The sequence below is a fragment of the Bidens hawaiensis genome, unplaced genomic scaffold (genome assembly GCF_021521415.1).
Source record: "Bidens hawaiensis isolate Kalapana, Puna unplaced genomic scaffold, B.hawaiensis_p1.1 tig00044063_1, whole genome shotgun sequence".
NCBI classification, from domain to species: Eukaryota; Viridiplantae; Streptophyta; class Magnoliopsida; order Asterales; family Asteraceae; genus Bidens; species Bidens hawaiensis.
This window is the reverse complement of record NW_027497807.1, coordinates 58,176-84,444: the sequence shown is the minus strand read 5'-3', so window position 1 is coordinate 84,444 and position 26,269 is coordinate 58,176. Positions and strand designations below refer to the sequence as shown.

The following is a 26,269-nucleotide window of genomic DNA, read 5'->3' as shown; positions in this document are numbered from 1 at the left end:
GCAAGCATATTAAGTTGTAACTCATATTAGGTATTTTGAGGGCAAAGACATATACTAGCACATCTTTTGCTAGTCCAGATATTAAACCGAGTGAAGTGTTGATAGTGTGAGGGGTATGAACATGCATGCCTTAACCAGAAACAAAGTACACTTGTCTGGGCGATTCTAGAGTTTTATTGTAACATTAACTTTATTTGTGGGTTGTCAATCTAGAAAGTGTCAGTCTGGGAAACCAGGTATGACCTTAAACCTTGCTAGTATTAATGGTGATAATTGACATACCTATGATGGAGGTTGATGTTTACATTAGAGTTTTGCTTGAGGGCAAGCAAAAGATAAGTGTGGGGATGTGATGTTCGGGTATTTTGTATATACATTAGTGTGTTAATTATGTAGTTTTGTTCAGCATATTGTTAGAACTTTGGTACTTCATATGACATTTGTCAATTTCGGGTTATTTTATACTTGTATTCTTAATGTAAACCCGACCCGTTTTGTATCCCGAACCTTTCGATATTATCAAAATGATGAATTGTATGTTAAATATTTGTTTTATAGTTGTTGGATAAAAAAAAACACCCTTTTCGGTTCTTAAAATTCGCCGAAAACGCTCATAACGAACTCTAGGGACTAAAACTACCAAAATGGAGACGTGAAGGACCCATTTGTAGTTTGTGCTTTCTTGGGTCTATAACCAACCCATTTTCATGAAACACCCTTTATGAAAGACCCATTCAACTTACCCTATATATACACACCCATCTTCTTCAATTGTGCTTGCTCATTTCTTCATTTCTCTCTCAAATTCTTGAATTCTAAGGTTGTTCTTCATAAGCTAATCTTTCATTTTAACTAAATTCTCAATACTTAAAGCTTGATGTTACAACATATATATAATATACACTCCTTGTTTACCTTCGGTCTTTCATTTCTCCGGTCTCGGCTGGTTGAAATGTCGGGCTAGTAAGGCAAGGTTACATGGAGGACTTTGTAGTCGTTGTTTATATATTTAACAAATCTAACCATATAACTTGTTATACTTGCTTAACTTCTACATATTTTAGTTTATTGTTCATATACGTCAAGTTCCATGGTATTGGGTATGTGGTGACTAGCCTCGGTTTCATCCCGAGTTGAGAACCGAACCAAAAACCAAACTTTTGTTTAAAAGCATTATTGTTAAATTTTTGAATGTAAAACTTGAGTATTATTATTTATAAGTTATTTTATAAGTTCCAAGGTAATTGGGTATGTGGTAACCATCCTCGGTCTTATTCCGAGTCAAGGACCGAACCAAAAACCGAACTTTTGTTTAAAAGCTTTATTGTTAACTTTTTAAATGTAAAACTTGAGTATTATTATTTATAAGTTATTTTACAAGTTCCATGGTAATTGGGTATGTGGTAACCATCCTCGGTCTTATTCCGAGTCAAGGACCGAACCAAAAACCGAACTAAACCGAGTTCACTCGCTTAAAACACACAAGTGTGTTTTTAGCCACCAAAACTCATATATTTATTCAAGATTATATTTTAAATCAATTTTAGTTAATTTCTAAACATACTTGGCATGTCGGTAACCAACTTGATCTTATAACAAGTTCGAACCGATAAGGTCGTATACTCGCTTAACGAACGTTAAGGTTCTTCACAATAGAACTACATACATGGTTAAGTCTATTTTGATTTTATTGAGTTATCTCATAACATTTATTATTTTGGGAACTTAACTGTGAGCTTGGTCAATTATCAAGTCTCGAACCGACAAACCCGAACACTCGTTTAAACCTCGTTTTGGTATTATTATAACCAAGGGTTTTGCAATATCGCATTTTAACCCACATTATTACTTAACATAGGTTGAGTAAAAAAAAGAAAAAAACTAATGAATAGAATACCGAGACCCGGTTTCGAGTAAACTTATTTTACAAAACTCGTTTCTTTAATTTCTCAAATATTTACATTTTAAATCCTATACTTTATTTATTTACTTTATTTGTCATATATTTTATTTTAAACCCTTCCAAGACTACCTACTAACACGAGACCCGTTTAATATAGGTCTTGCTCGTTAAACCGATCTCTCCGATTATTCACGACACTATCTTTCAAGTTACTTGTTAATGTGAGTACTTTTTTATTCCCCGTTTTCCATCTTTCATTTTGGGGGTGGCATTGCATACTTATTCAAATTCAAATGATTTATACTTGAGTCTTAAACCACAACACGTATTGTATATGTTTGCTTAAATAAATGCTCGATTTGGTGTTATATGCTTTGCATGATTATGTGTAAATTTCTTGAATGCTAAGGCGGGTAGCCTCTTGAATGCTAAGGCGGGTAGCCTCATCAAAGTATGATCATACGTTAATTCCGAGTATATATGGTATCCCCATATAGAAAGGAGTCGTCAATGTATTCTTATTGACGATTTCATTATTGTCGTCAATGTATTCTTATTGACGGTTTTATTTTCTAAATTGTTGCTATTAGTTGTGGATTTCATACTATATACTTATTGTCCAAAACTATGAAAATTGCTCACCAACCTTCGTGTTGACAAACTCTATTTTATGCAATGTTACAGGTTTGATGTTAGCTTGATTAGATTACTTGAAGAAACTTATTATCTTGGCTTTAGGATATTAGAAAATAAAAGAACAAGTTATTTGTTTTTCTATCTATTTGGCATTTTGTATGAACAATTGTTGTGTTATTTATGATGATATGGATTTAAATGAGTTGTTTAAATATTGTAACTTTGTATTGTCATTGTGCAATGAGCAATCATGTCGCGCCTCGACGTTTCCGCCTTCATTGGTCGGGGTGTGACACTTCATACGTGCTTTTGTATTTCAGGTCATTGATCATTAAAGATGCTAAATTGGAGACTTGTAGGAGCATGGAATGATATCTCGGGAACACCAGAGCATAAGTTGAAGTCTTGGGAAGTGTTAGAAGAATTCAGGAAGAGTTTAGATGAGAAACCTAAAGCCGATGCTAAAACTGAACACGATAGGTTGACGAAAAGCGACCAAGAAGTAAAACGAGCATATCCTGGGCTAGAAAATGAGTTACGGAACCCATAATATATGAATTTTGGATTTCTTGATGAGAGGAATCAAAAAATGAGGTCATCTTCCATCGCGTAGCGCGATGGTATGGGTATATGGCCATCGCGCTACGCGACTGGCTAAAAAACGGGGGGGAATGGGTTTTGACTTATATCTTCTATTTTACAAACCCTAATCGAGGAGGACGACTTCCAGCCGTTTCGGGAGGACAAGGGGCGATTCCGGGAGCCCTGGATCACCTCCAATCACCTCAGGATTCGTAGTTCATCATCTTGAATCAATAGCTGAAGACTAATCGAAGATCATGAGCAGCTGAATCTTCTCGAATCATACCTGGGATGTAGAGTATTGTATTTTTCAGTTTTCTCATGTCTTTTAGAACGAATGATTTGCAATTGTCTTTGATTAATCTATGAGTATTGATATTTAGTATTGCTGTGCATTCAGTCGGTTTAGGTTTTTGTTGATCAGAACGATTAGTTTGTCGGTTGCTATAATAATTGCTTATAGGGTTGTGCTGACTAGTTAATTGCAACAAAGCATACAATTGCCCTTAGTTGAATCACACTGGCAGAGACCGTTTGATAACCAGTGCCATGTGTTAGCGATTGTTGATGCCTAAGGTTTAGCTCGTTAAACAATCTTTAGTTGACCAATGATAATTAATCTGTTAAGTTGCATGAGAACACTGTTAGTTGATTATTTGAATTCCCGGGTGTGATTTGCTTTGTTAATTGATTGAACTTCGCTTAATTACACAATTGATATTAAAACCAGTTCATTTGCTAGTGTGATCAGCACTTTTGACAAATCTTCATAATTGTTTCTTTATAATTGTTTTGTAAATATAGTAAAATAAACGAAAAAACTTATGAAATTGACCACATGCTCCTTTGGATTCGATACCTGACTTACCCTGTCTATAGGTAAAATTAGGTTTTTGCATGATCGGTACGACACGGTCATCAATAGGTTTGTTAAGGTGGCCCGTCTCGAACTTACAAGATTCTATGGATAGCTTAGGGCAAGTGTTTGGCCCCTAGAAACGCATGCTTGTTGAAGCTATGGAGGAAGCCTGAGTTGGTCGACCATCTTCTAGTAAGTAGTAACGTGTCAATGGCTAACAAAATCTGGAGTAAGGTGAAATTGTGATGCGAAGTAACGGTTTTAACAGAGAATATATGATCAAAGAATGATTTCAAATGCCCGGAAAGTTGAGGGGAGTCAAATTCTCTCAATAGCGACCATCACTTTTTGATGAATTTGTAAGGCAAAAACAAAAAAGCTTTTACCATTCACAATGACGCGGTAAAGTTACTTATGACACAAAGGGCGAACTCCTTCATGTGGATTAAGAGTAAAGCTAATCTTCATTTAGTCAATTGGGAAAATTGATGTAGCATTGATATTTTATAAATATCTTGGTGTCTTACTTTTAGATGCTCTAGCTTCTTGCTAATTTTATGGTATATAAAGTTGGTTGCGTTAATATGATAATTTATGAATAAGTAATAATAAAGCACTAAAATTATTTCTAGAAGAAAAGTCTTTTATTTTTTTCAACCAAAACTTTCTAACCAGATTTCCTAAACTTTTTTTTTCTTGATGTTGAACCCGCGTATCTCAAATTAGTCTTCTAACCTTCCAGAATTTCCATATTATTTCATTCGTTCCATACTTTTCTGCAACGACTCGAATTCAATTTTGATGGTATGATCTTAACAACTTAATGAATATTAAAAAAGTATAGTTAAAACTACAAATGCATGATGTGTATATGTTTTAACATTATTTTAAGAAGAGTAATCGATGGTATCTTTAGGGTGTAAAATGAGCCTAGTCGTTTGCGAGCTAGCTACTCAATCTCGGATAGATAAAAAGCTTGAAACGAACCGAGTTTTTTTGAGCTCGTGCTCCTCAAATAAAGTTTGCTTACTTATTTTACCAGCGTTTAAGCCTTGTATATTTTTAAATTTCCCCTTTTAGAATTCTATGTATCAATTTCACATTGCGCAACCGAGATTGAGTCAAGTTTTGACTCGTTTAAGATACTAGTCAAGCTGAAGCTGAGTTAAGACTCTTTTAAAGTTTTTCTCCATATAAATAATTAAAAACGCATATAAACTAACTAAATAAATAATAACGAGCCAAGTAGCTTAAAAAGGTAAAAAACAACACACTACGAGTCGAGTTCAAGCTTTAGAAAATTCACAACAAGCAAATCACAGGCTCGAGCTTCCGTAAGTCAAAACAAGCCATGCTCAGGCTTCACTCAGCTCGTCTCGTTTTCATTCTTCATCATAACTTGTCAAATTCGATTGATCGGTAAAAGATAAAAATCATAAAAGTAGAAAAACTCTAGATAAGTATCATTATTAACAGAAGAATTAATTAACAAAGTAGTTGATATAATATTATCATGATGTAAGCTAGCAGCCAAAGAAAAATCAGAGCATCTAGAATGTAAAACCGTCAACAAAGTTAAACGCCACGAAAGCACCAATTTACTCCCTTGTCACCATTATATATTTATATATATTATCGTCGCTAATTAGTAATTACAATTCCATATATCATCAGTACGATAAAAAATGGTTCCAACAAACCCTTACGGTCACGTCAACGAAGATCTTTCAGCCGTAGCAAATGAAGCCCACCGGAAAAGACGCCGACGCCACATCATCTCCATCCTCATCATCGCCGGTTTCGCTATAGGAATCATCCTCGTACTAGCTCTAACCGCCGGCAGGTTCAGTACTCCTAGGTTCCGTGTCCGGTCGGCCACTTTCGGAACATTCAACGTTAATAATTCGACTAGTCCTTCATTTGACATAATAATGAACGCAGAAGTCGGTATCAGAAACCGAAACTACCGGCGGTTCCGGTACCGGAGCACCACCGTGGAGTTCTACTACCGGGAACAGAAGGTCGGTGAAGGGTTGGTTTGGGACGACAGGGTGAAAGGAAGAGATACGAGGAAGTTTGTTGTTCCTGTGACTTTGTCGTCTGCGAATGTTACAACGTTGTCGGAGTTGAGGAGTGATGTTACCGGTGGGGTTTTGACTCTGAGGAGTCGGTCAAGGTTGACTGGGAGGTTTAAGATATTAATATTTGTGAGGAGGTATAAGCATGTGAATATGGATTGTGTTATGGACCTTGTGGTTGCAAACAGGGAGCTTAGAAATATCTCTTGCCGATGACATGACTTGTGTGTGTGTGTGAGAGATATTATTTCCATTATTTTTTATTTTATTTTTGTATTGTTTTGTATTTTAACTTTGTGCGGACGTGTATGTGCATGTATTTTGTATTGACAGTAAATATATAAAGTATTATGTTTTTTTGTTTTATTGATTTTTGATTGATACAAATTTCTAGTTTGATGGCTGGAGATAAAGTTAATTGTTTGTTTTGACGGGTAGCTAGGCTTGTAATTAATTCTTTATAACTATGCTAAAACTCATTAAATATTCAACAGTTAGTAATAAAGTTTTACAAATAAAAAGTTAGGGTAGCAACTAGCAAGTAATTAATTCTTTATGAAGTGTTAGGGTTTCTATGAATAAAAAGTAGGGGTCGTAATGTGGAGACTGTCGTGGGAGGATTGGTGCTCATTTAGATTGAAACGGGATGTTCGGGTGGGTGTTTGGGAGTGCTCTTTTGGTCCAGTTTTTTGGGTTTTGTGTACAGTTGGTGTGTTGGTGTATTTCGTTGTTGGGAGTTTCATAGCATCTTGCTAGTTTTGTTTTAATAATTTTTTTGGTGATCGTTCATAAAATAATTAAAGTTTTAAAGATTACTAAAGAGAAACGAAAAACAAATTCACTTTGTGGGTGAAGAAAGAATATCTGAAAAAGTAATAGATAGTGTTAGTAGTAAATATTTAGGAATTAAGAAAACGAATAAAAGATCCGCAAAACAAACTCGGTGAAGAAAGAGAAACGTAAAAAATAATTGAGAGTTCACGTGATTATGACAAGCTACCCCTTCATTACTTACATATTATAGTACACGTTTGTTGTCCTTGACGTGACGCCTTGACCCAGGTCATGCACCTTATGATACGATTGGGTGCTTAGAGCTTGGAAAAGGGTAAGTGAACCACGCGCTTTATTAGGTCACAAGGTCGAATTTAGAGGCCCTGTATGGCGCCCTTGGTTGCCCGAGGGCTAGTCAATGTTTATCATTTATGATTATTGGCTCATTAATTAGGAGACCACAATTCTCATATAGCGATGCATTCGATGTGTAAACACATCTAGGCATATTTGCTTTACAATCACACGATCTTCAAACATTTTGAACAAAAAACTTGCTTATTTGCATTGCATTACATTAAACACTGACACAAAGTAAATAAACTTATTTAACACTAAGCCTTTAGATCACCTGACAATCCATGGTTGGGTTAGTTTAAATAGCTCATTGATAGAGTGACCTGTCACACCCCAACCTACGGCGGAATATGTCGGGGCGTGACATAATTGTATCATAGCTCAAAAGACACTAAAATAAATCCACGTGTCAATATCTAAATTATTAAATTCATATTATTCAAGTACGCAAAAGCACAAACATTGTCTAATAGAAATAAACATAACAATTTAATATAAAGAAATAAATAATCTTTGATTGATCATGCATCCTAAGGTCCAACTACTCTTTAATCTCTTGATTCTTCATCCAATGTAGCTACCTGCGTCATGCGGAAAAATACATAGTTTGTCAACATAAAGTTGAGCAAGTAATCACGGTTTTTGAATACATATAATATAAAAATGAAAATTCCTTGCGATAATATGAAATACTACAACTAGCATAACAACAATATAACAATAATATAAAAGTTGTCTTCCATGGATAAAGAGCTACTCCGACGTCATATGTGTCACACCCCGACCAAAGGCGGCGGAACATGCCGAGGTGTAACGATTGTCCATAAGCACATGACACTAATTAAAGTGACAGTATTTAATAAACTCATTTCATTTCACAACATCGAAAATGTCACATAACAATTATCCATAAAATAACCATGAACAACATATCACAAAATATGGCAAATTGATATTGTTCATTTTTACTAATATCCTAAGATCTTTGATGTCGTTTTCTTCACAATCATAAATCAACCAAGATGCAAACCTGCAACATTTCATAAAATAAAGTTTGTCAACACAAAGGTCGGTGAGCAATTCATAAGTTTAATCATATTAGTATATAATAAAGATAGCCGCAAAACTTGCATACGAAACGATAAATAAAAGTGGTAATTTGGATAAATAGATATCGCTAAACACATTAGCACACCTAGCTATAAAGGATGCCAAATAGTCTAGGATTTTATAGGTATCGTTAATTGCATTACGTTAACGACACCTTGCTATAAGGGGATGCCAAATAGTCTAGGATTTTATAGTTCCACCAACCAAAAGCGATAAACACATAGGCATATAAGCATAGAACACCAAATCGAGCAATTATTTAGGTAAAGTATACAACTACGTTTGTGGTTTAAGATTCAAATATAAAGCATTTTGTTGAATAAGTATGAAATGTCACCCCCAAAATAAAAGATGGAAAATGGGGTATGAAGTACTCACCTTCAAGTAGTAAACTTGAAAGATGATAATTTGGAGATTTGTCGGAACGACGAGTTTAACGCACAATGCCTAAAAAGAAAAGAAGTCTTGAATTTAGACAGGTTGTCTTGAAGGTCTTTAAACATAATAAATGTTGAGAAATGTAAATAATTAAAGTTCAAGGTTTAAAATGTGACTATCTAAGAATTTATAATAATAACCCTTTAAAAATGTAAGTTTGCTCGAAACCGGGTTAAAGTATCTAACCTTAATATTTACTCAACCTATGTTAAGTAATAAGGTGGGTAAAATGCAAGAATCGGTTTGGTTCGGTTTCCATCTTACAACAAGTTCATAGATGGTTTCCACATGTCCAAACACTAAAGAACTTGTATAATTATGTACAAATAAATAAATACCAAAAGTTAACAATAAAGTCTTTAAAAAAAAAGTTCGGTTTCGGTTCGGATCGTGTTTCGGGTTAAGACCGAGGTAAGATTCTACAAACCCATAACCATAGAATTTGTAAAAATGATTTTAGAAACTTAGATCTAACACTAAGTATGTTTAAACAAACAAAAACTAGTAACAGAGTTCGGTTTACGGTTTAGAGCTATTTATGGTTAAACCGAAGCATAGACTCTTAAAAACCCATAACCATGGAACTTGTAAACATGACCAACAAACTAAAATAAGCAAGATTAATATGTATGAACAAGTTATATAGATGTATATATATCAAGGACACGAAGTCCTCCATGAAGCCTTGCCTTATGGGGTCCGAAACCTCATCGACCGGAATCGGAGAAGTAACTACCAAAGGTAAACAAGGGGTGTATATTATATATATGTTGCACAACCATAAACAAGTATTAATAAGGCTACATAAACTAATTAAGATGAAAGACCAAAATCCTTCAAGAACACTTAAGAAGATAACCTTGAATCTTTGATGTTTGAAAGAGTTTTTTTTTTTTTTTTTGGAGTTGTAGCAAGGGAAAATGATGAGGAAATGTGGTGTATATATAGGGTAATGTTGGTGGTCAAATATGGGTGTGAGACACAAGAGTTTTCATGCAAAATGGATCAAGACAAAAACACAAAACAACAAAAAAATAAATAAATAAATAAATAATAAATAAATAAATTAAAATAAAAATAGGATGTTTTCAAGACCCAACAAGTGTGAAACAATATTGTAACATAAATCCATTATTTTGATTATAACATAAGCTTCGGTTTACAAATCGGTTCGGTTTACATAATAAACAAATACAAAAACGAATACAAACAAGACCCGAAATTGACGAATGTCACAATATGATCATACTAATGAGGATGAGGATGAGATATCAACCACCAAACATAAAATAAAAACATAGTCACTTTTACACATATAACTAATTGAGCATTATCATGTAACACAAATAGTGGAATTGTAGTGAAAACATAATTAACGCATAACGCCCCCAAAATATAAAGCGGTAAAAAAGGGGATGTGAATTACTTACCTTTAGTGAGTGAATTAGTGAGGATGAGCTAATAATAAAAAGTGAGGGTGAACACGTTCAAGCCTTCGAGATACGTTAACAAGGATGCCCTAATTGTTTAATAAAAGGAAAAGAATTAATATCGATTTGAGATTCGATAGGGTACTATTAGTTTGAACATCATTATTGTATTTTAAACGGTTTGAAATATTTAGAAGTCGTTTAGGGTTTTAAAATATTATATTTATTATTGTTAGTATTTATATTATTATTATTATTATTAATGTTAATATCATTATTTGGTAAACAATATAGGCGATTTATTTTATCCTTGCTTATATTGTTAAGTAAATAGATTTTATAAATAAATAATAGCCTATATTAAGTAATAATAAACAATATATATATAAATGAAGCATTAATTATTTATGCATAAATATATTATATAAAAATATATACTTTATAGATAGAAATCTATGACACGAAATCATGGCCAAAATAATGCTTACAAAGTTGGTTTCGTTAAAGCAAAGTTTATTTAATATTATATTATGATTATATTAAAAATAAAACAAAGATTTAAGTTATAATAACCCGAACTTTGATATTGGATAATATATATATGTATATATATATATATGTATATATATATATATATGATAATAATAATAATAATGGATGGGTTCAAACTTAAGACTAACCACATGTGCATTATTTTAAATTTCCATTTATCATCAAGTTGGCTTCTTCAAATTCAAACTTTCGGATATATCTGAGATGATCGATTCGTTTCTTTTTAAGCACCCTAACTCTATCAACATCACAAAAAAAAAACCCTACCGCATACTCTCACAATCTCCCACCTCTCCGACGTGTGACGACTCGGTCCTGCTACAAGTTGTCCGTTGGCGTCTGGCGATACCACTGCCGACAACCATCATCCCTGTAAGTGGACCACCGTTCGAGCCGCCTTCGATTTGTTCTGAACCGACATCACGCTTTCGTGAATCACCGACTATGTTCGACTGCTTAGGTAATCGTCTGATCCCTTTCTTCTGGTCCGTATATGTTTAAGTATTCAAATATGGCGCGACACCTATGATCGTTGATTTCTTTCGACGACTAACGCACAGACCACTCTAGATTTGATTTTCAAAGAAATATTCATGCAGATAGTTTCAATATAAAAGAGTTTGATTGGTTTTGTTTTTATATATCATATTGTTTGTCATCAACAGTGTGCACATGTAAATTAATATGAAGTGCTATATTATAATAATGGGTAATGGGTCACAAATTCAGAATTCTATATGGATGCTTTTAATTTATACTAACATTTTGAATGCTAAAACAAACAGTAGGAATTAAGATTTTCAAAATTAAGCATGAGCTTTGAAAAGGGTGTTTGTCGGGGAAATCAACGAATCACCCATGTAAATTAAGTTCGAGAATCTAAAGTAAAATGCCAATAAACCGTAGGTTCTCATAATTGTTGAAGACGAGCCAACTTGTTTACTTTTGCTTAACAATTAAGGTACGGATTCTGGTTTCTGTCACTCATAGTATAAATTATATTTTGTTACTTGGTAGTACGGTTTCTGGTTTCTGTCACTCATAGTATAAATTATATTCCGTTACTTCGTTACGGTTTCTGTTTTCGTTTACTTATAGTATTGACTCTATTCCGTTACTTTGTAGTACGGATTCCGTGTTTCTCTTCTTTTAGCTTTATATTGTTTTCACCGTTCTCGTAGTGTACGGTTTCCGTCTTTGTTTCCTCTTAGTATTATTTATATTCCGTTACTTCGTAGTACGGTTTCTGGTTTCTTTCACTCATAATATAAATTCTAATCCGTTACTTTGTAGTATGGATTTTTGTTACGTGTCGGTTATATTTTGAGTTCAGTTATTTTATATAATATATTTTAGTTATATGTTTTTAGTTTTAGTACTCTGTTACCCGAGCATTTCTGACTTGTCGTTGGGGCGTCAACGACATGGCACTTATCGTGACAGTGCGTAATCAAAGTTCATGGCGTCTCTAACTAGTACTTTTGAAGTATTAGGGCCACTTGGAGGCGTATAGATCGATCTTAGCTCCGACTCCTGACTCCTGACTCCTGACATGGCACTTATCGTGACAGTGCGTAATCAAAGTTCACGGCGTCTCTGAAAGTACTCATGTAGTACCTTGGCCACTTAGAGGCGTATAGATCGATCTTAGCTCCGACTCCTGACTCCTGACTCCTGACTTCTGTTTGAGATGGAACAATGTGTGCACGCCACCCACACCGTCTCTTTGGTGCATGGACTAGCTAGCTGTGTACCCCTCTGTTTAGGCTCTGGGTGCTTCCGTATTACACGACCTATTTATTTTAACATCATCGTCGTGTATTTTAGTAATTATATTTTGTTTCGCTATATTTCTGGTCCGTTTTGATATGTGTATATGCATTTGATTAAATTTGAGTATATTCAGATTACGTCCCGATCGTGTAGCGGATTATGTTTCGCATTTAATTATAGTTCAGTTAAATGTTACACGTTATATGTTACACGTCACACATTATATGTTACAAGTTATATGTTTCTGGCTCTGGGTGTTTTTGTTATAGTTCTGATATATTTCCGCATGCGTTTGACCATGTTCTGGCCAAGTGTCGGATCATACATCCGAATTTTATTAAGTATATGTTTAGGTAAAAAAAAAGTTGGTTTCGAGTTTGAATTGAAGTTCGTATATTTATTCTCTTACGTCTGTCCTTACCTATACTATTGTTCTTTCCGTTACTGGGCAATTTTTGGCTCAGCCGTGTTTTCTTGTTTTGTTTTTCTTATTTTGTTTTCAGGTAATCCGGGATTCTGGGAATTTAGTGATGAGAGATAAAAAAAAAATGAAGTTCAAGCTTCTTAAAGTTAATTCATTTTGTTTAATAATATGACGTAGGTTGCATTAATTTTTGTTGTATTTGGATTGTGGCGTTGATTTGATATCTGTAATAGTAACACGTTAGCCCGTTCCGAGTTGGGGTGTTACATAAGTAAAATAAAATAGATAAATAAAAACCAGGTCCAGGGGGCTCAAACCCGCGCCTGGACCGGCTCTCATGTCCTAACCAAGCATCGCACCTGCCATCAGGGCAAGTGTGTATTTTGTTTCTAATCACCAAACCGATAACATATATACATGCAGGTTCTGGTTCACTCCCACCCATAAACCCTAGATTTCTTAATCGGCCTATTCGTTTAATGTTTGAAAAAATTGATTTAGGGTTTACATTATTGGGTTAACGAAAAACCAGATGCATAATTCAATTACCGTTTCTAGTTGCAGATTGCAGGTTAACGAACGGCAGTAGGGTCGCGGCTTGTTTGTGATCCAAACTGATTCTTGACGGCTACGTATACTGTAATTGGGTTAGGGTTTTGTGTCGCAGGGTTATGAGGAATGTGTGTGTACGTTTAATTGAATTATCATTGTTATTAATAGTGTTTTAAGTGTCAATAAGGCCGCGGGTTTGACTTCGCGAATTGGCCTTGATTTTGATTCGTTTTCCATGATTAGAAAGTCGGTGTGATGCGTTTTTTGGTAACCAATGATTTTATGAGATCAATTTTGTTTAATAAGGCCGAGAATTGAGGAACAAGAAATGGTTTGAGGTGGGTATGGTTGTTGACGGGTTTAGGAGAAGAAGAAAGATTATTTTATTATTATTATATTTGAATACAATTGCAAATTGATCCTTGGTCTATTGAGTTGGGTGCAAACATATCAAATGTTTAGTTAAGGGGTTGTTTGTGCCATTCTTTGATAGTTATATAAAAGAAATAATTAAAAGAAATCTTTTATTGATAATTCCCCCGGACATAAACTGGGTCGGGTACAAAACATGAAACGGAAAAAAAAAACCGAAATATTACAGGACCCTTGTCTCTCACCGTAGCCTTCGCTCTTCTACTCATCTCTAAAGCCCGTTCTCTCACCACCTTCCCTTCCTCACCAACCATCAACTCCCTCACCTTCTCCTCCACCGCCTCCACCGTCACAAAATCATCTGCTGACATTTTCACCGCCACCGCCACCGCCACCTTTAATTCTTGAACCAAGTACACCCTATTCAGCTTATGTTCCGTATACAATGGCCAAGCAACCAATGGCACCCCTGCAACCATCGACTCTAGAATCGAGTTCCATCCACAATGACTCACAAATCCACCCACTGACCCATGACTCAGTATCGCCGTTTGTGGTGTCAAGTTTCTCACCACCAGTCCCTTCTCCTTTGTCCGGGTTAAAAACCCTTCAAGAAGAAACTCTTCCACACCCACTTGTGCATAACCCGGACCCGACCCACTCGACCCGTCTGGTGGCGGGTCCCGCACAACCCACAAAAATCTTTGCTCACTTTTTTCCAACCCAATAGCTATCTCCTTCAACTGTTTTTTATCAAACACGCCCTACTCCCAAAGCATAAAAACACCACACTTTTACTCGGCTGAGAGTCGAGCCATTTTAAACACTCGTTTGCAGTAGAATCTACTTGATCATCTCCACCAGCAACCAAAGGCCCAACTAGATAGACAGGCGGAGTCGCCCTGTCCGGGATGCATTTGCCACCCTGGGGGACGTCAAGAGCTCGTTGCTCAAATTCCGTGAAGGTGTTTAAAATGATGCCAGAAGAGTTTGCCATATTGAGAGAAGTGTTCAAAAATTGTTTGGATGATATGTTTCTTTCTATTAATATAAGCGGCGGCAAATCAGATGCATGGAATGGAGGGAGCCCAGGAAAGTCAAAGTAATCGTTTGAATCATCTTTTGATTTGTGGAAGGTGGGTATGTTTAAAAACACACATAGAAGTGAGGCACCACCAGTGAAGAAGTAGTAAGTGGGAATATGAAGGCTTGTAGAGACTTTGAAAGCCGCATTAGTAAAGAAGTCAAGAATAACACCTTTGGCCGAGATGGTTACGAGGGTCATGCATTATTGGGTTGTAAAGCTCGGCTCGGTCTAAGTGTTCTTTAGAGAAGTCTGGTGGAACGACGTCGGTGGGTAGGTGGTGGAACGTGATGGAAGTGGTGGTGGCGGAGACGGTTTCGATGTATTTATTGGTTTAGTTATGAGTGGGGATGATGATATTGAGTGAAGGGTGGTGTTTGTGGATGAGTTTGCCAAGCTCCACCATGGAAACTAGATGGCCGATGGTTGGGTCAGGATAAAGAACCACAGTATAAGACTCCATTATTTGTTTGAATAATTTTGTTAGATGGAGGCCACATTTTAAAGAGTCGTAAAGGAGACATACAAAGACTTGGCGAGCTGGTGACAAGGGCGGTGGGGTTTAAGAATTTTAGATATTTTGAATTCTTTGCATCAAGAGATGGGTTAGTTGAGAGTTACCACCAAATTCACGGACAAGAGCAAGGCAGCTGTAAAAAGAATTTGTTACAATTTTATTAGGAAAATTATTTTTGATGACATAAATATACTTAATTGATAAATTATTTATCAAAATAAATTGTTGAAATTAACAGCGATTACAAAACCCGAAAATGTTAATTCAAATAAATTTCAAAAAATTTAAAAGATTTAGAAAGAAATGAAATATATTATGTGAAATAACTAAATAAATTTATTTATAGCATGCTATCCTTGCATGTTCTTCATCTATAACAGCTACAAAGCTTCCATAGATTAGACTGATGATCATTATTTGACCTTAACTATCACGTTACATGATTTGACGCCGGTAAAAGCTAACCATCTCGTTTGTATCATCTCGAACATCGTATCTCTTATGATGCATGGATGATCGCTATGTTTTCCATAAAATTTTTAGCAAGGCCCTAGTTGTCTATACACCACATGAAAGGAAAGGCCAGTTTAAGGCTCTAACGCTCCATTCCATTTCTCCACCTTAGACAAACTGCTAGAAAGCTATTGACTCCTCGTCATTAACCACCATACAACAACAATGCATCGATCTCTATCGAGCTAGTTTGTGCGAAATCAACTGCCATAGTATAGAAGAATTGAAAGGTACACCTGGGGACTTCTAGCCTTTAAAGACGTTGTAGCCTTAGCTCATAGTTTGACTGATGAAGCTGTACGAATAGGTGCAACGACCAAGAGAAGTGGGAAATATGATGGAAAAGAGACAAATGGGAAAAGTACAAGTGATAAGAGAAAATATGCTAAAGCTCGGGTGATGAATTAGTAATTAATGGCATAAACATCAAGCAGCCACAAAGTTTTTCCGATTAAACGGTTCGAACGTTCGATTATACCCGAAACCAGTTAGGGTTTTTGGGTCTGAAAACTGGTTACTAACCGAGCCGATCAACCGATCTAAGTATCTAACCGGTTATTAAATTAACCGGTTTGTGCATGTATATTCTAAATCATAAAATTCAAAGATTTTTATTCAGGCCCTTTTGACCTGCAGCCCAGTAGTAAATTGGGCCTTACTTCGTGGCACATAAACCGTATTATGATCTCATTCAGATTCTCCAGTCGCACACTAACATCTCCGCCTCTTTAACATCTACCGGCGAATCGCCGACCACCGGAGTTCCAAGTCCGACCACCGCCACGTGTCACCTTCCAACACTCAACAATCTGGTAACTCTAGCTTCGCTTATAAATTTGTAAACAATAATAATAAATCATTTACAAAGTAATTTGTTAGGTTTCCGATTGTCTAATTTAATTAAGCTGAAATAATGTAGTAGTGTATTGTATTACATTAAAACCCTTATTATTATTCAAAATATTGAAATTAGGTATTTATTGTATTGATTTCTAATTAAATTTTTTCATAAACCCTAACCCCTATTATATTCTGCCACTACATATATGTTCATTTCTAGGGCTGCCAATTCGTGCCTTAATAGGTTTAACAGGTTAGGAACGACGCGCTTAACTATTTTAGATGTCATGAACTCATGATTATAAGACAGTACCAATAAGGGAAAATGACGGAGTCTAGGCTAGTTATTAAAACAAAGCACATAGTGTATTTTTTTTTATTAGCAGGTCTTATCTTGTCTTAAATGGGTGCCTAATTGAGGATATAAATTACTTGGCTTAGCCGAAATAAAAAGGCCCGTAGGCCCTAACAAGTTATTTGATTTTTTAAGTTTAGTTTGTGCAGGCTTAAATGGATTATGGTTAAAAAAAGATTTGGGCACAAAATATTTAAGATAATTAAGATTGATAACTATTATATGTATATTTTTTTTATAATATATATATAAAAAAATTTTGGCCCTCTGAAAATTATGGGTCTTGGCCAGTTGTTTGGCTTCCACTACCCTAGGGCCGGCTCTGTTCATATGACAGTTAGGTTTTCAGTAATTTAAATGGTAGATTTGAAGCTTGTGTAATGGTAAATGTCAATATATGAGCATGCAAATTTGTTTATAATTTGATTTCCAAGGTTAAATTGGATACTTTTTAGCTGATGATTGATATTGAGTATTGATTTAGTTACAATTTCATTGCCAAAAATTGTGATTTATGTTTGATCAGAATGATTCTGGTCGCTCGGTTGAAGTGATTATGTGGCAGTAACCTTGACTGTTTAACTTTTTTCTTAGAAACCAAATGTTGGCTCCACGCCAAGTGCTCACCAGAGCCTTACTCCGCCACATCAGACAGTCATCCACTGCTGCAGCTTTAGTTCAAGAAAACAATGAAATTCCACTCACTTATCTTGATGGTTTTACAAAGCCTGATGTTAAGCATGCAGAGACGATTGTTGCATTGCCACGCGCACAGTCTGGGAAAAACATATCTGCTAAAGAGCGCAAGGCGGGACGGGTCCCGAGCATTGTGTTTGAGCAAGAGGATGATCAGCATGGTGGTAATAAACGTCTCATATCTGTTCAGAATAATCAGATCAAGAAGCTTGTAAATCACCTTGGTCGGTCTTATTTCCTGTCACGCCTTTTTGATCTCGAGGTTCGGCCTGATGTTGAAAGTGAGGATATTATTGAAAAAGTTCGCGTCTTGCCTCGATTGGTATGTAAAATTTTACTAAGAAATATAATTTTTAAAAGGTGTTAATAATTTGGATTCTTGGAAATTACACTCATAAGTTATTAATTTGTTTTTCGGTGTTATTAGCTTCATCTTCATGCTAGTACCGATGCTGTGCTTAATGTTACATTTATGAGAGCACCGCCTAATGCTTTATTGAAAGTTGATGTTCCCCTCGTGTTTATTGGAGATGATGTGTCACCTGGATTGAAGAAAGGTAATATCCTATTTTTTGTTGCGTTATTTTCATGTTAGCGAAGCTTTTGCTTCTCTTATTTTGTGTATAGTTGTTTTGTGTTGATTCTGGTTCTTTTAATGTTAAATGTTGTGTGAATTATACGTTAACATTTCAATAACAGTGTTCCTGCAACCTTAAAAAACTTTTTATCACGTATAGTTAACATAATTGTCAAAATGCATTCGGGCCAAAAAGTTGTTTTTAGTACTGGTTGGTTTAGGTTGACCAAAAACACTTTTATGTACATTCTTAAATGCTTAATAGATAGTTAATTCATTATATATGACTATAAAACAATATTATTACACTTATAATCTAAGACTTTGATTAAAGTTATTTGCCCAATTGACTTGTGCTCTCTATAGGTGTTATTTTTATCTAACCAGTGCGTGATTTAGATGTTTCCAAAACTGACTCATTCATTTGTAAATGACACCTCTATTGTTTATAATAATATAATTGAATGTCAAGAAAATGGGTCATATTAGCCAACCAAAAACCCTTTTTATTTCATGTTGGGTTTGGGTAGTGTTTCAGTCGTGTCAAGAATCGACGCCACTATGGAAAGGTAACCATTTGATGATTTTGTGTTTGAATATAGATATCAAATCCCAAATATTTGTCAAGACAAAATACAAGCAAAAGATATTGTGTATCATTTCCCTGCCATTCAAACTTCTGATGAAGCAATCATCACCTTTTACTTTACAAAAACCCTACTAGCCCCTTCCAAGTACAAATCCATACTCATATATATCTTTCTAATATTTTATTATGATGTTACCGGTACCAGAGTCTTTCAATAAATGTTATATCTTCCCGCCATTTCTTCATATACTGCTTCTTTTCTCTTCATCAACGGAGATCCGAGTACCTTGTGATGGAGCACTTCCAGATCTTGACAAAACATTACACCCTGTAACAAATACATACATATTTTTAAAATCAACCAAATGACATTTATCAAAATAATAAAGTGACAAGTAAACTAACAACCAACCTGCCACTGTTTTTAAAATAGCAAAATGGATTCCACTAAAAATACTACTATGCACAACCCTCATTCAAAAACTCCATGCATTTTGATTCTCTAAACACCACACAATTTAGCAACTTTGCTTGTTTCAGCTTAAAGTACATTTTTTTAACTACCGTTTAATGTATGGGTTTCCCGGTCCGTTCTCTTCTATCCATATCCATATCCATATAAATACAATTACACTAAAAATTACTGAAATTTCTTTTTCATTACAATAAAATAATACTTATTTATAACTATATCATTATTCATTCACTGAAAGTCACTTCCATGAAATATTAAAACCTCAAATTTAAATAAGTATAAACAATAAAACCTCAAATTATACTATATAAAAAGTTAAACCTAATATTCTCTTTGCTTCTACTCACAACCACTTCAAACCACATCCTAATTTAAATAAGTATAATTTTTTAGTTTGTAAGTTAACTTCCGTTATAATAATATATTACCTTGAGAAGGTGAATTGTAGGATTTTTTGCAGTGCAGAATGGCGCTTTGGATTCCATCTTCCGTGTCGTTTATCCTTACCGCCGGTGACGGAACAGGTTTAACGACGGAAGATGACGACGAGCGGTTTCTCCCAAAATGCTTACGTACCTCCTTCAAAACCGACGGTTTCGGTTTAATAAGATTCAAGTATCTCTGAACTACGTCTTTCGAGAACCGCTTCGACTGCATCTGATCATCTCTGTTGAGCAGAGAGCTGATGGTAACCTCCTGGATGTCGGATTTGATCTCCTTAACGGATTTGGATTTGGTGCTGTGTAACCCTAGCATCAGCACTCGAAACGGTGACCTTGGAGTCGTCGTCGACAAAAGTTTCCTCTTATTGTTGTTGGTGTGTGGAGACGAGTAATAATAATAAGTGTGATTTGACTTTAAATGGCCATCCAACTTTGAACATTGCGGTTGTTGGTAGTGTGTGTCACTATGGAAGCCACTAGTAATTATGTTGACTTGTGGAGAGTCGTTATTTGTGAAGACTAAGTCATAAAATGATCCTTCGTCGTCGATGGAGTCTCCGACGCCGGCGTTTCGCCAGAATTTGAGAAGGCTGAAGACATCCATTAATTAATGAATGGATGGTGGGTGAGTGGGTATAAATATTAATGTTAAAGGGTAAAAGCTTTCCTTTCTCTTGGTTTAATGGAAGCTCTTGGGGAATAAGCTAAGCTATAAGGCTGAGGGGTATGGGCCTGTGGGGGCTCTAATGGGGGCGTGAGTGGGGGCTCCAGTCAATAATATTGTGACGTGTGGCAGAGAGAGAAACTGGATAAGGGGGTGTTGGAGCCCCTGGCCCTGGTGTGGAGGGGCTCCAGCAGGGGCTCCAGCGGATTTTTTTTTTATTTTTTTATAAATATATTCAAAAAACGTATTATTAAAAAATCTCATAAATTATTAAAAAAAACACACATTAAAAAAAAATACAAAGTTAGGAGACGGCCCGTCCATTGCAAGTTGTTTTTTCCGGTGGACGCGTCTTCTTGCTCCCGTAGCATCACCGTGTGATTCTTGTGTCTCTGGAACAACAAAGTTAGGAGACGGTTGTATGTTGGATGGTTGAAAGCCGGATGTTTCTTGCGGCCCCGAATAAAACATCGGTTGGTCTGGTGACGACCATAAATCGTCGTCAATATAATCTGAATCTAGGTTTGGGTACCAATTTCCAGACATTTTTGGGTATTATATAGGAGTTTGGGATATTATATAGGAGTTTGTAAGGTGAAATTGTGTTTTGATATGGTTGAAATGAGAGTAATTTGGGTATTATATAGAGGTTTTTAAGGTTTTTTTTTTTAAATATTGGAGCTCAACGGCTTTTTCCTGCCTCCACAACGGCTCTTTCTCTCTCTTCTCCCGCGACCACACCCACGCCTGCCTGGGGGCTCGCGCTCGCGCCCCGTTCGCGCCCTGGTTCGCGCCCCGGTGATGTGGGGTTAGCGCCTGGGGGCGCGAGCGGAGGGGCTCACGCGCCCAAGTTAGCGCCCCACACCCCTCAGCCTAAGCTTTTTGCAGTTGTAGTCAGTGAGGAAAAGAAAGCCGAGTCGTGTATTTGTTTGATTCCTTGATGGAGTGTAACAATGGCGTCACGTTGCATTTTCCGATGACTATAGGCTATAATTATTTATTTCTTTTACCGTTGTTATTATTATTATTAATTTAATATTCAGGACTTCAAGTTTAAATTAAAACACAATTGTAACTTTTCTTTCTAAGATATATTATTAGTATGGGGTGTTTTGGGATTCCTTATTTTATCTTTTTATAACTTATTATAACTTATATGTTATAAGTTATAAGGTGTTTGAGAAAGTTAGTTTTGTGAGTGTATGAGTCATAAGTTATAACTTTATAACTTATGACTTGTATAAGTTATAAGGAGTAAAATAAGGAATCCCAAACACCTCCTTCATGTTGTGGTACGCCTAATCATTTGTCATGTTTGTATTATCTTTGTGTTAACTCGGGTTTTCCTCTATAAGTTATATACCTCATTATCCACTATTATATTGTTTAATAAGAAAAATAAATAAAAAAACAAAAAAAAAAGTTGATTTGGTGGATAGGGAATAACCCGTTACCTGCATGAGTCATGACTGTGGTCATATGGGCATGGGCGTAGTGTTCCTCGCCTATCATTGAATGAGGAGACGTCCACGAAGGATCAGTGAAGGATAGTGAGTGTTGTATAACCTCATGGTCTAAGAGCATTCGTATCTTATTCTCTTAAATTGATTTATATTTTAGAGTTGAAAAACACTTAATTTATACCAGAATCCCATTCTCTAATATATAAATATGGTTTAGGGAAGTTAAACGTTATCATAGGGATGAGTTCGGTACCGGTACCGAATTTTGTGAACCTAAACACTTCAAGCATAAATATAAAGTAATAAAAACTTGCAACCAACCAAAACTTCTAAGAGTAGGAGGGGTGTAATTTGGTATCATAATTGGGTAGCGCGGGCTCTTTGGGTACATCAGCCCCTGCTATCAGGGTAGTGTAATACGGGTTGCAGTCTCTAATTTGGGATGGGTAACGCGGGCTCTTTGGGTACATCAGCCCCTGCCCCCTGCTATTAGGGTAGTGTAATACGGGTTGCAATTACTAATTTGAGAAGAGGAGAGGATGTGCAAGTAAGCCTTCAATCTTACCTGACTAATCATCTATCATATTTGCATTATTATGGAAGTAGAAAAGAAAAAATGGTTTTAGGGTATTTGAGAGGATTGTTGTTAGTGTTTAAGGGGTTTCTACATAGTCGATTGTATGTTATCGAATATAAACAAAGCCTTATTTAACTCATTTATACCATTGGACCATGACCCTTTCATAGATATTGTATGTTATCGAATAAATTTAATAAGGTACAAGACTTATATAAATCACTCAAAATTCAGAAAAAGGTTATATTATATGGTGAAATTTGAAAATAACTATATCTGCATTTTTGCTAGAATCTTGTTGATTATTCTTATAATAGAAGTATCAAGATAACGCTATACTAATGTATACTATGTTTGACACTAAAAATAAAAGTGAAAGGAAAAGAAAAGTAACCCACTATGTAATAGTAACTTTTAATTTGAAGAGCTGCTTAAATAAAGGCTAAAAACATCTTTTTATTAAATAAATAGACGGGGTAACAATAGACAAACTTAAAGTTAAAGGGTCGTAAAAGAAATTTCAAAAAAGAGGAGAAAAAAGAAAAGGAACGACCGTATGGTAAAACTAAAAGACCCAAAAAGAAACGACTTGTGAGACAAATGAAAAAGGGAAAGAAAAGAGAGGTTCTCAAAGGATAGGGTCAAAAATAAAGTGTATGTCAAAGTGAAGGGGGTTGTGTTATGAGGTGACTTTTGCTTTCTTTTTCTTTTTTTATCTTTTTTCTCTTTTTTGCCACTACTTCTAGATTTATTTATATTCGTATAGTACAAAGATTCTATAACAAGACAAATCTGAGAAAAAACGAATATGTGTTCAGTAACTAAGGATTTAATAAATAAGTAAATTTATTTAATCATTTCTTCAAGTTAATGCAATTCGAAAAACCGACAGAACAAAGAGAGGAGGTAAGCATTAACGATTTAAGTTTTTAACGGTCTTGATCGGTTTTAATTTAATTTTCACCGATTTTATATGTTTTGATCGAATCAAAAAGTTCGTTTGTGTTTAATCAATAAGCCCGTAAGCAAACCAATGAATCTCACATACGTAGTTTAACCCTGTATGCAAACAACATTATGTGACAATTTTATAAATAACTAAACCCTATACTCTAATGATGTACGGTATGAATTTGTGCCAGCCAGAATTAGTTGCAAAATTATCAAAGTTGTGACTTATGGGCTAACATTACCAAATTGTATGTATTATATGATATCATATAGGCATTTGTTCATTTTTGGTATGCATGGAATAATGCTTTTGAAAAGATAAAAATAAAAATATGCTTTGCTTGAAAAGAATTTAAAAGTTGAGGGGTGGAAATAAAAGTGAGGGCACGCCTAGTCGTTGTATTTATGAAACCCAAAACCCAAAGCTTTCTTTGCAATAAAGAGTTAAAGACTAAAGAGATGGGAGGAGGTTGGCTGACTGACTACCCCTTTACACCCTAAAAATTATAAAACGTTTGACTTTCTTTCTCAAAATGGGCCACTATGACTGTTTGGAATGATGATAACACAATCCTTGTTCCGGATAAGGATATGATTTAGTAGAGTAAGATTTTATATGAAAGACTAGCGTAACGCTAGAACACAAATAAGATCTTGTTCATGTTCGTTTGTTAAGGAAATAATTTGTTCACGAAGAGTGTTATCAAAGGCTTGAGTAAATGTTATCGAAGGCTGGGACAGTAGAAGCTAACAAAAAAGGATGGTTTTTGGAAACGAGTGTTCACTTCTATTGAGAAAGAACGCGGAGCAATGACTTCGAAGTGAAGGAATATGCTAAGAGATACTAGCATTAACAAACATATCACAAAGTGTATACAACAATTGAATGTGCGAATCGCAAAGTGTTGAAAGTAGGACTAGATAAATTTATTTTACGCGTGTTTATGTTTTTATTTTGTTATTTTTATTATTAATGCAATACATTTTTCTATTAAACAATTGCTTTATAACTATAAAATAAATTTATTTTCAAAGAAATTAACGAATATTATATAATTATATAAAGGTTTTGGAAAGTCCGAGCTATACGGAGACTGTGTGTTTAAGGAAGAGAAGGCAAAAAAAATTAGGAAAGCAACGTGACATGATATGAAAGAAAGAGTATGCAGGAAGTGTAGAAAGTTAGAGACAACACCAATCGTTTATTTACAAGTAATCACTATACATTTATTGATAGGCTAAAACATCAACACTTGTGTTTGTCTGTCTATGTTAGTTAGACTAACAACAAACATAACTAACAGAAAAATCAACTCATTAACTAACTCAGTGAACAGTCAACTCACTTATAAATCGATATACTAGTAGTAAATTATAAAGCATCACAACTAAAAATGTGAAAACTATTATACTATCTATTAAAGGAGAAGTATTGCTACTGTACAAGGGGTAATTTCGTAATTTATGCTACGGTACCATGGGTGACTTTGTAATTTGACCACGCATACACCAAGTTGCCCACGTTCATTTCTCCCCAAAATGAAACAAAAATACTAGACTGGATAATAAGATCATACATAAGCAAAGGCCCGATACCAAAAGGATAAATAAGTCAGGGGCCGTAAAGGGCTATACCACAGCCCACAAGCACAGTCAATTTTAGTTGAACCATATAACTAAAGCCCAACCATGACGTTGATAACCCCTCTCTCTCTCTCTCTCACGACTTTCTTTTGTTTAGATCACGGCACTCTCCAAATTGGAAAGTCCTGTTGCCCAATTCTGGTCAAACTATTTTATCTTAACTGGACTTACTTTGGCTTTAGAGTTTGCCTTGGGTATTTGACAATCATTATGTCATCACAAGAGAATAACTCTCTAGCGTAACACATGGTGGGACGAAAACTCGAGTGAGCCTAGGACTTAAAAAATAGAATGAATTGTTGGGTTGTGTTTAGTCATTTGGAATTACTAACTCGTTAATTTTCTCCACAAAACTCAGCTCAATTTGGTTGACTTGCAGTCTTGAATAAACTTTTGAGTGACAATTGTAAAAGAAGATGTCGTTGCTAACTTATTATTCTAGACTTATCAAGAATTTAAAATTTTAACCTTAGTCATTTAGCCCGGGTTGTTAAAAAACGAAAACAAAAAAATCCGTAAACTGAAACATATCCATAACCAAAAAAACCACTCCCGATTGCAAATCCATTTTTTGGTTTGATTATTAACCATAGCCGAATTGGAAATTTGGTTTTTTGATCAAATAAATAAAATTTGAATTTGATTTGTTTGTTTTGTTTGGTTAACTGAATTCGATTTGTACATAGGCACATATGTCATATGTGAGTTTGTTTTTGAGCCCAATGCTTAGAGTTAATTAGAGTACTCCAAGCCCAGCCCAGTTACCCATTTACTCTCATGGCTCATGAGTATGACGTATCTAATTAATCAGATTACACATTCATTTAAGGCCAAACCAACTTAAGATTTTCGGTTTTTAAGGATGAATTCGGTTCGGTTAAAGTACTTTGAGTTTGGATCAGTTCTGATTTCGGTTACATAAAACAATTCAAATTCAAACAAACCGAATATCTTGCATCCGAACCGATAAACTCCCCAAATTTAGCCATGAGTTTGCCCAATTTTAATAAACATATTTGTTCTCATGTTCAAATCTAGCTT

The 26,269-nt window shown here is 35.2% G+C and overlaps 3 protein-coding genes and 1 pseudogene across 3 annotated transcripts; 2 read left to right on the top strand and 2 right to left on the bottom strand.

Annotated features, from left to right (window-relative positions):
• Window positions 1–5,665: 5,665 nt before the first annotated feature.
• LOC143594682 (uncharacterized) lies at window positions 5,666–6,274 on the top strand. Its single transcript, XM_077073933.1, has one exon. It carries the CDS (start codon window positions 5,666–5,668, stop codon window positions 6,272–6,274), a length of 609 nt encoding a protein of 202 aa, XP_076930048.1.
• A 1,185-nt stretch (window positions 6,275–7,459) lies between these two features.
• On the bottom strand, window positions 7,460–15,440 carry LOC143594675 (UDP-glycosyltransferase 88B1-like; annotated as a pseudogene).
• A 1,232-nt stretch (window positions 15,441–16,672) lies between these two features.
• On the top strand, window positions 16,673–18,561 carry LOC143594681 (uncharacterized). Its single transcript, XM_077073932.1, has 4 exons — window positions 16,673–16,763; window positions 17,748–18,167; window positions 18,273–18,402; window positions 18,545–18,561. The coding sequence occupies exons 2-4, from the start codon at window positions 17,751–17,753 to the stop codon at window positions 18,559–18,561; spliced, it is 564 nt and encodes a 187-aa protein (XP_076930047.1). The 5' UTR covers window positions 16,673–16,763; window positions 17,748–17,750.
• A 692-nt stretch (window positions 18,562–19,253) lies between these two features.
• Window positions 19,254–20,533, bottom strand: LOC143594674 (uncharacterized). The gene is made up of 2 exons (XM_077073927.1): window positions 19,915–20,533; window positions 19,254–19,339 (listed from the first exon to the last, which is right to left on the bottom strand). The coding sequence occupies exons 1-2, from the start codon at window positions 20,531–20,533 to the stop codon at window positions 19,254–19,256; spliced, it is 705 nt and encodes a 234-aa protein (XP_076930042.1).
• Between the last annotated feature and the right edge of the window lie 5,736 nt (window positions 20,534–26,269).

What these genes read in the sequence shown, in the direction of transcription:
- LOC143594682 (XM_077073933.1), top strand. Translation starts at nt 5,666, where the DNA reads ATGGTTCCAACAAACCCTTACGGTCACGTCAACGAAGATCTTTCAGCC.
- LOC143594681 (XM_077073932.1), top strand. Translation starts at nt 17,751, where the DNA reads ATGTTGGCTCCACGCCAAGTGCTCACCAGAGCCTTACTCCGCCACATC. An exon ending in TTCGCGTCTTGCCTCGATTG is followed by an intron (nt 18,168 to 18,272) that starts GTATGTAAAATT and finishes CGGTGTTATTAG; the next exon opens with CTTCATCTTCATGCTAGTAC.
- LOC143594674 (XM_077073927.1), bottom strand. Translation starts at nt 20,533, where the DNA reads ATGGATGTCTTCAGCCTTCTCAAATTCTGGCGAAACGCCGGCGTCGGA. An exon ending in CTACAATTCACCTTCTCAAG is followed by an intron (nt 19,340 to 19,914) that starts GTAATATATTAT and finishes TATTTGTTACAG; the next exon opens with GGTGTAATGTTTTGTCAAGA.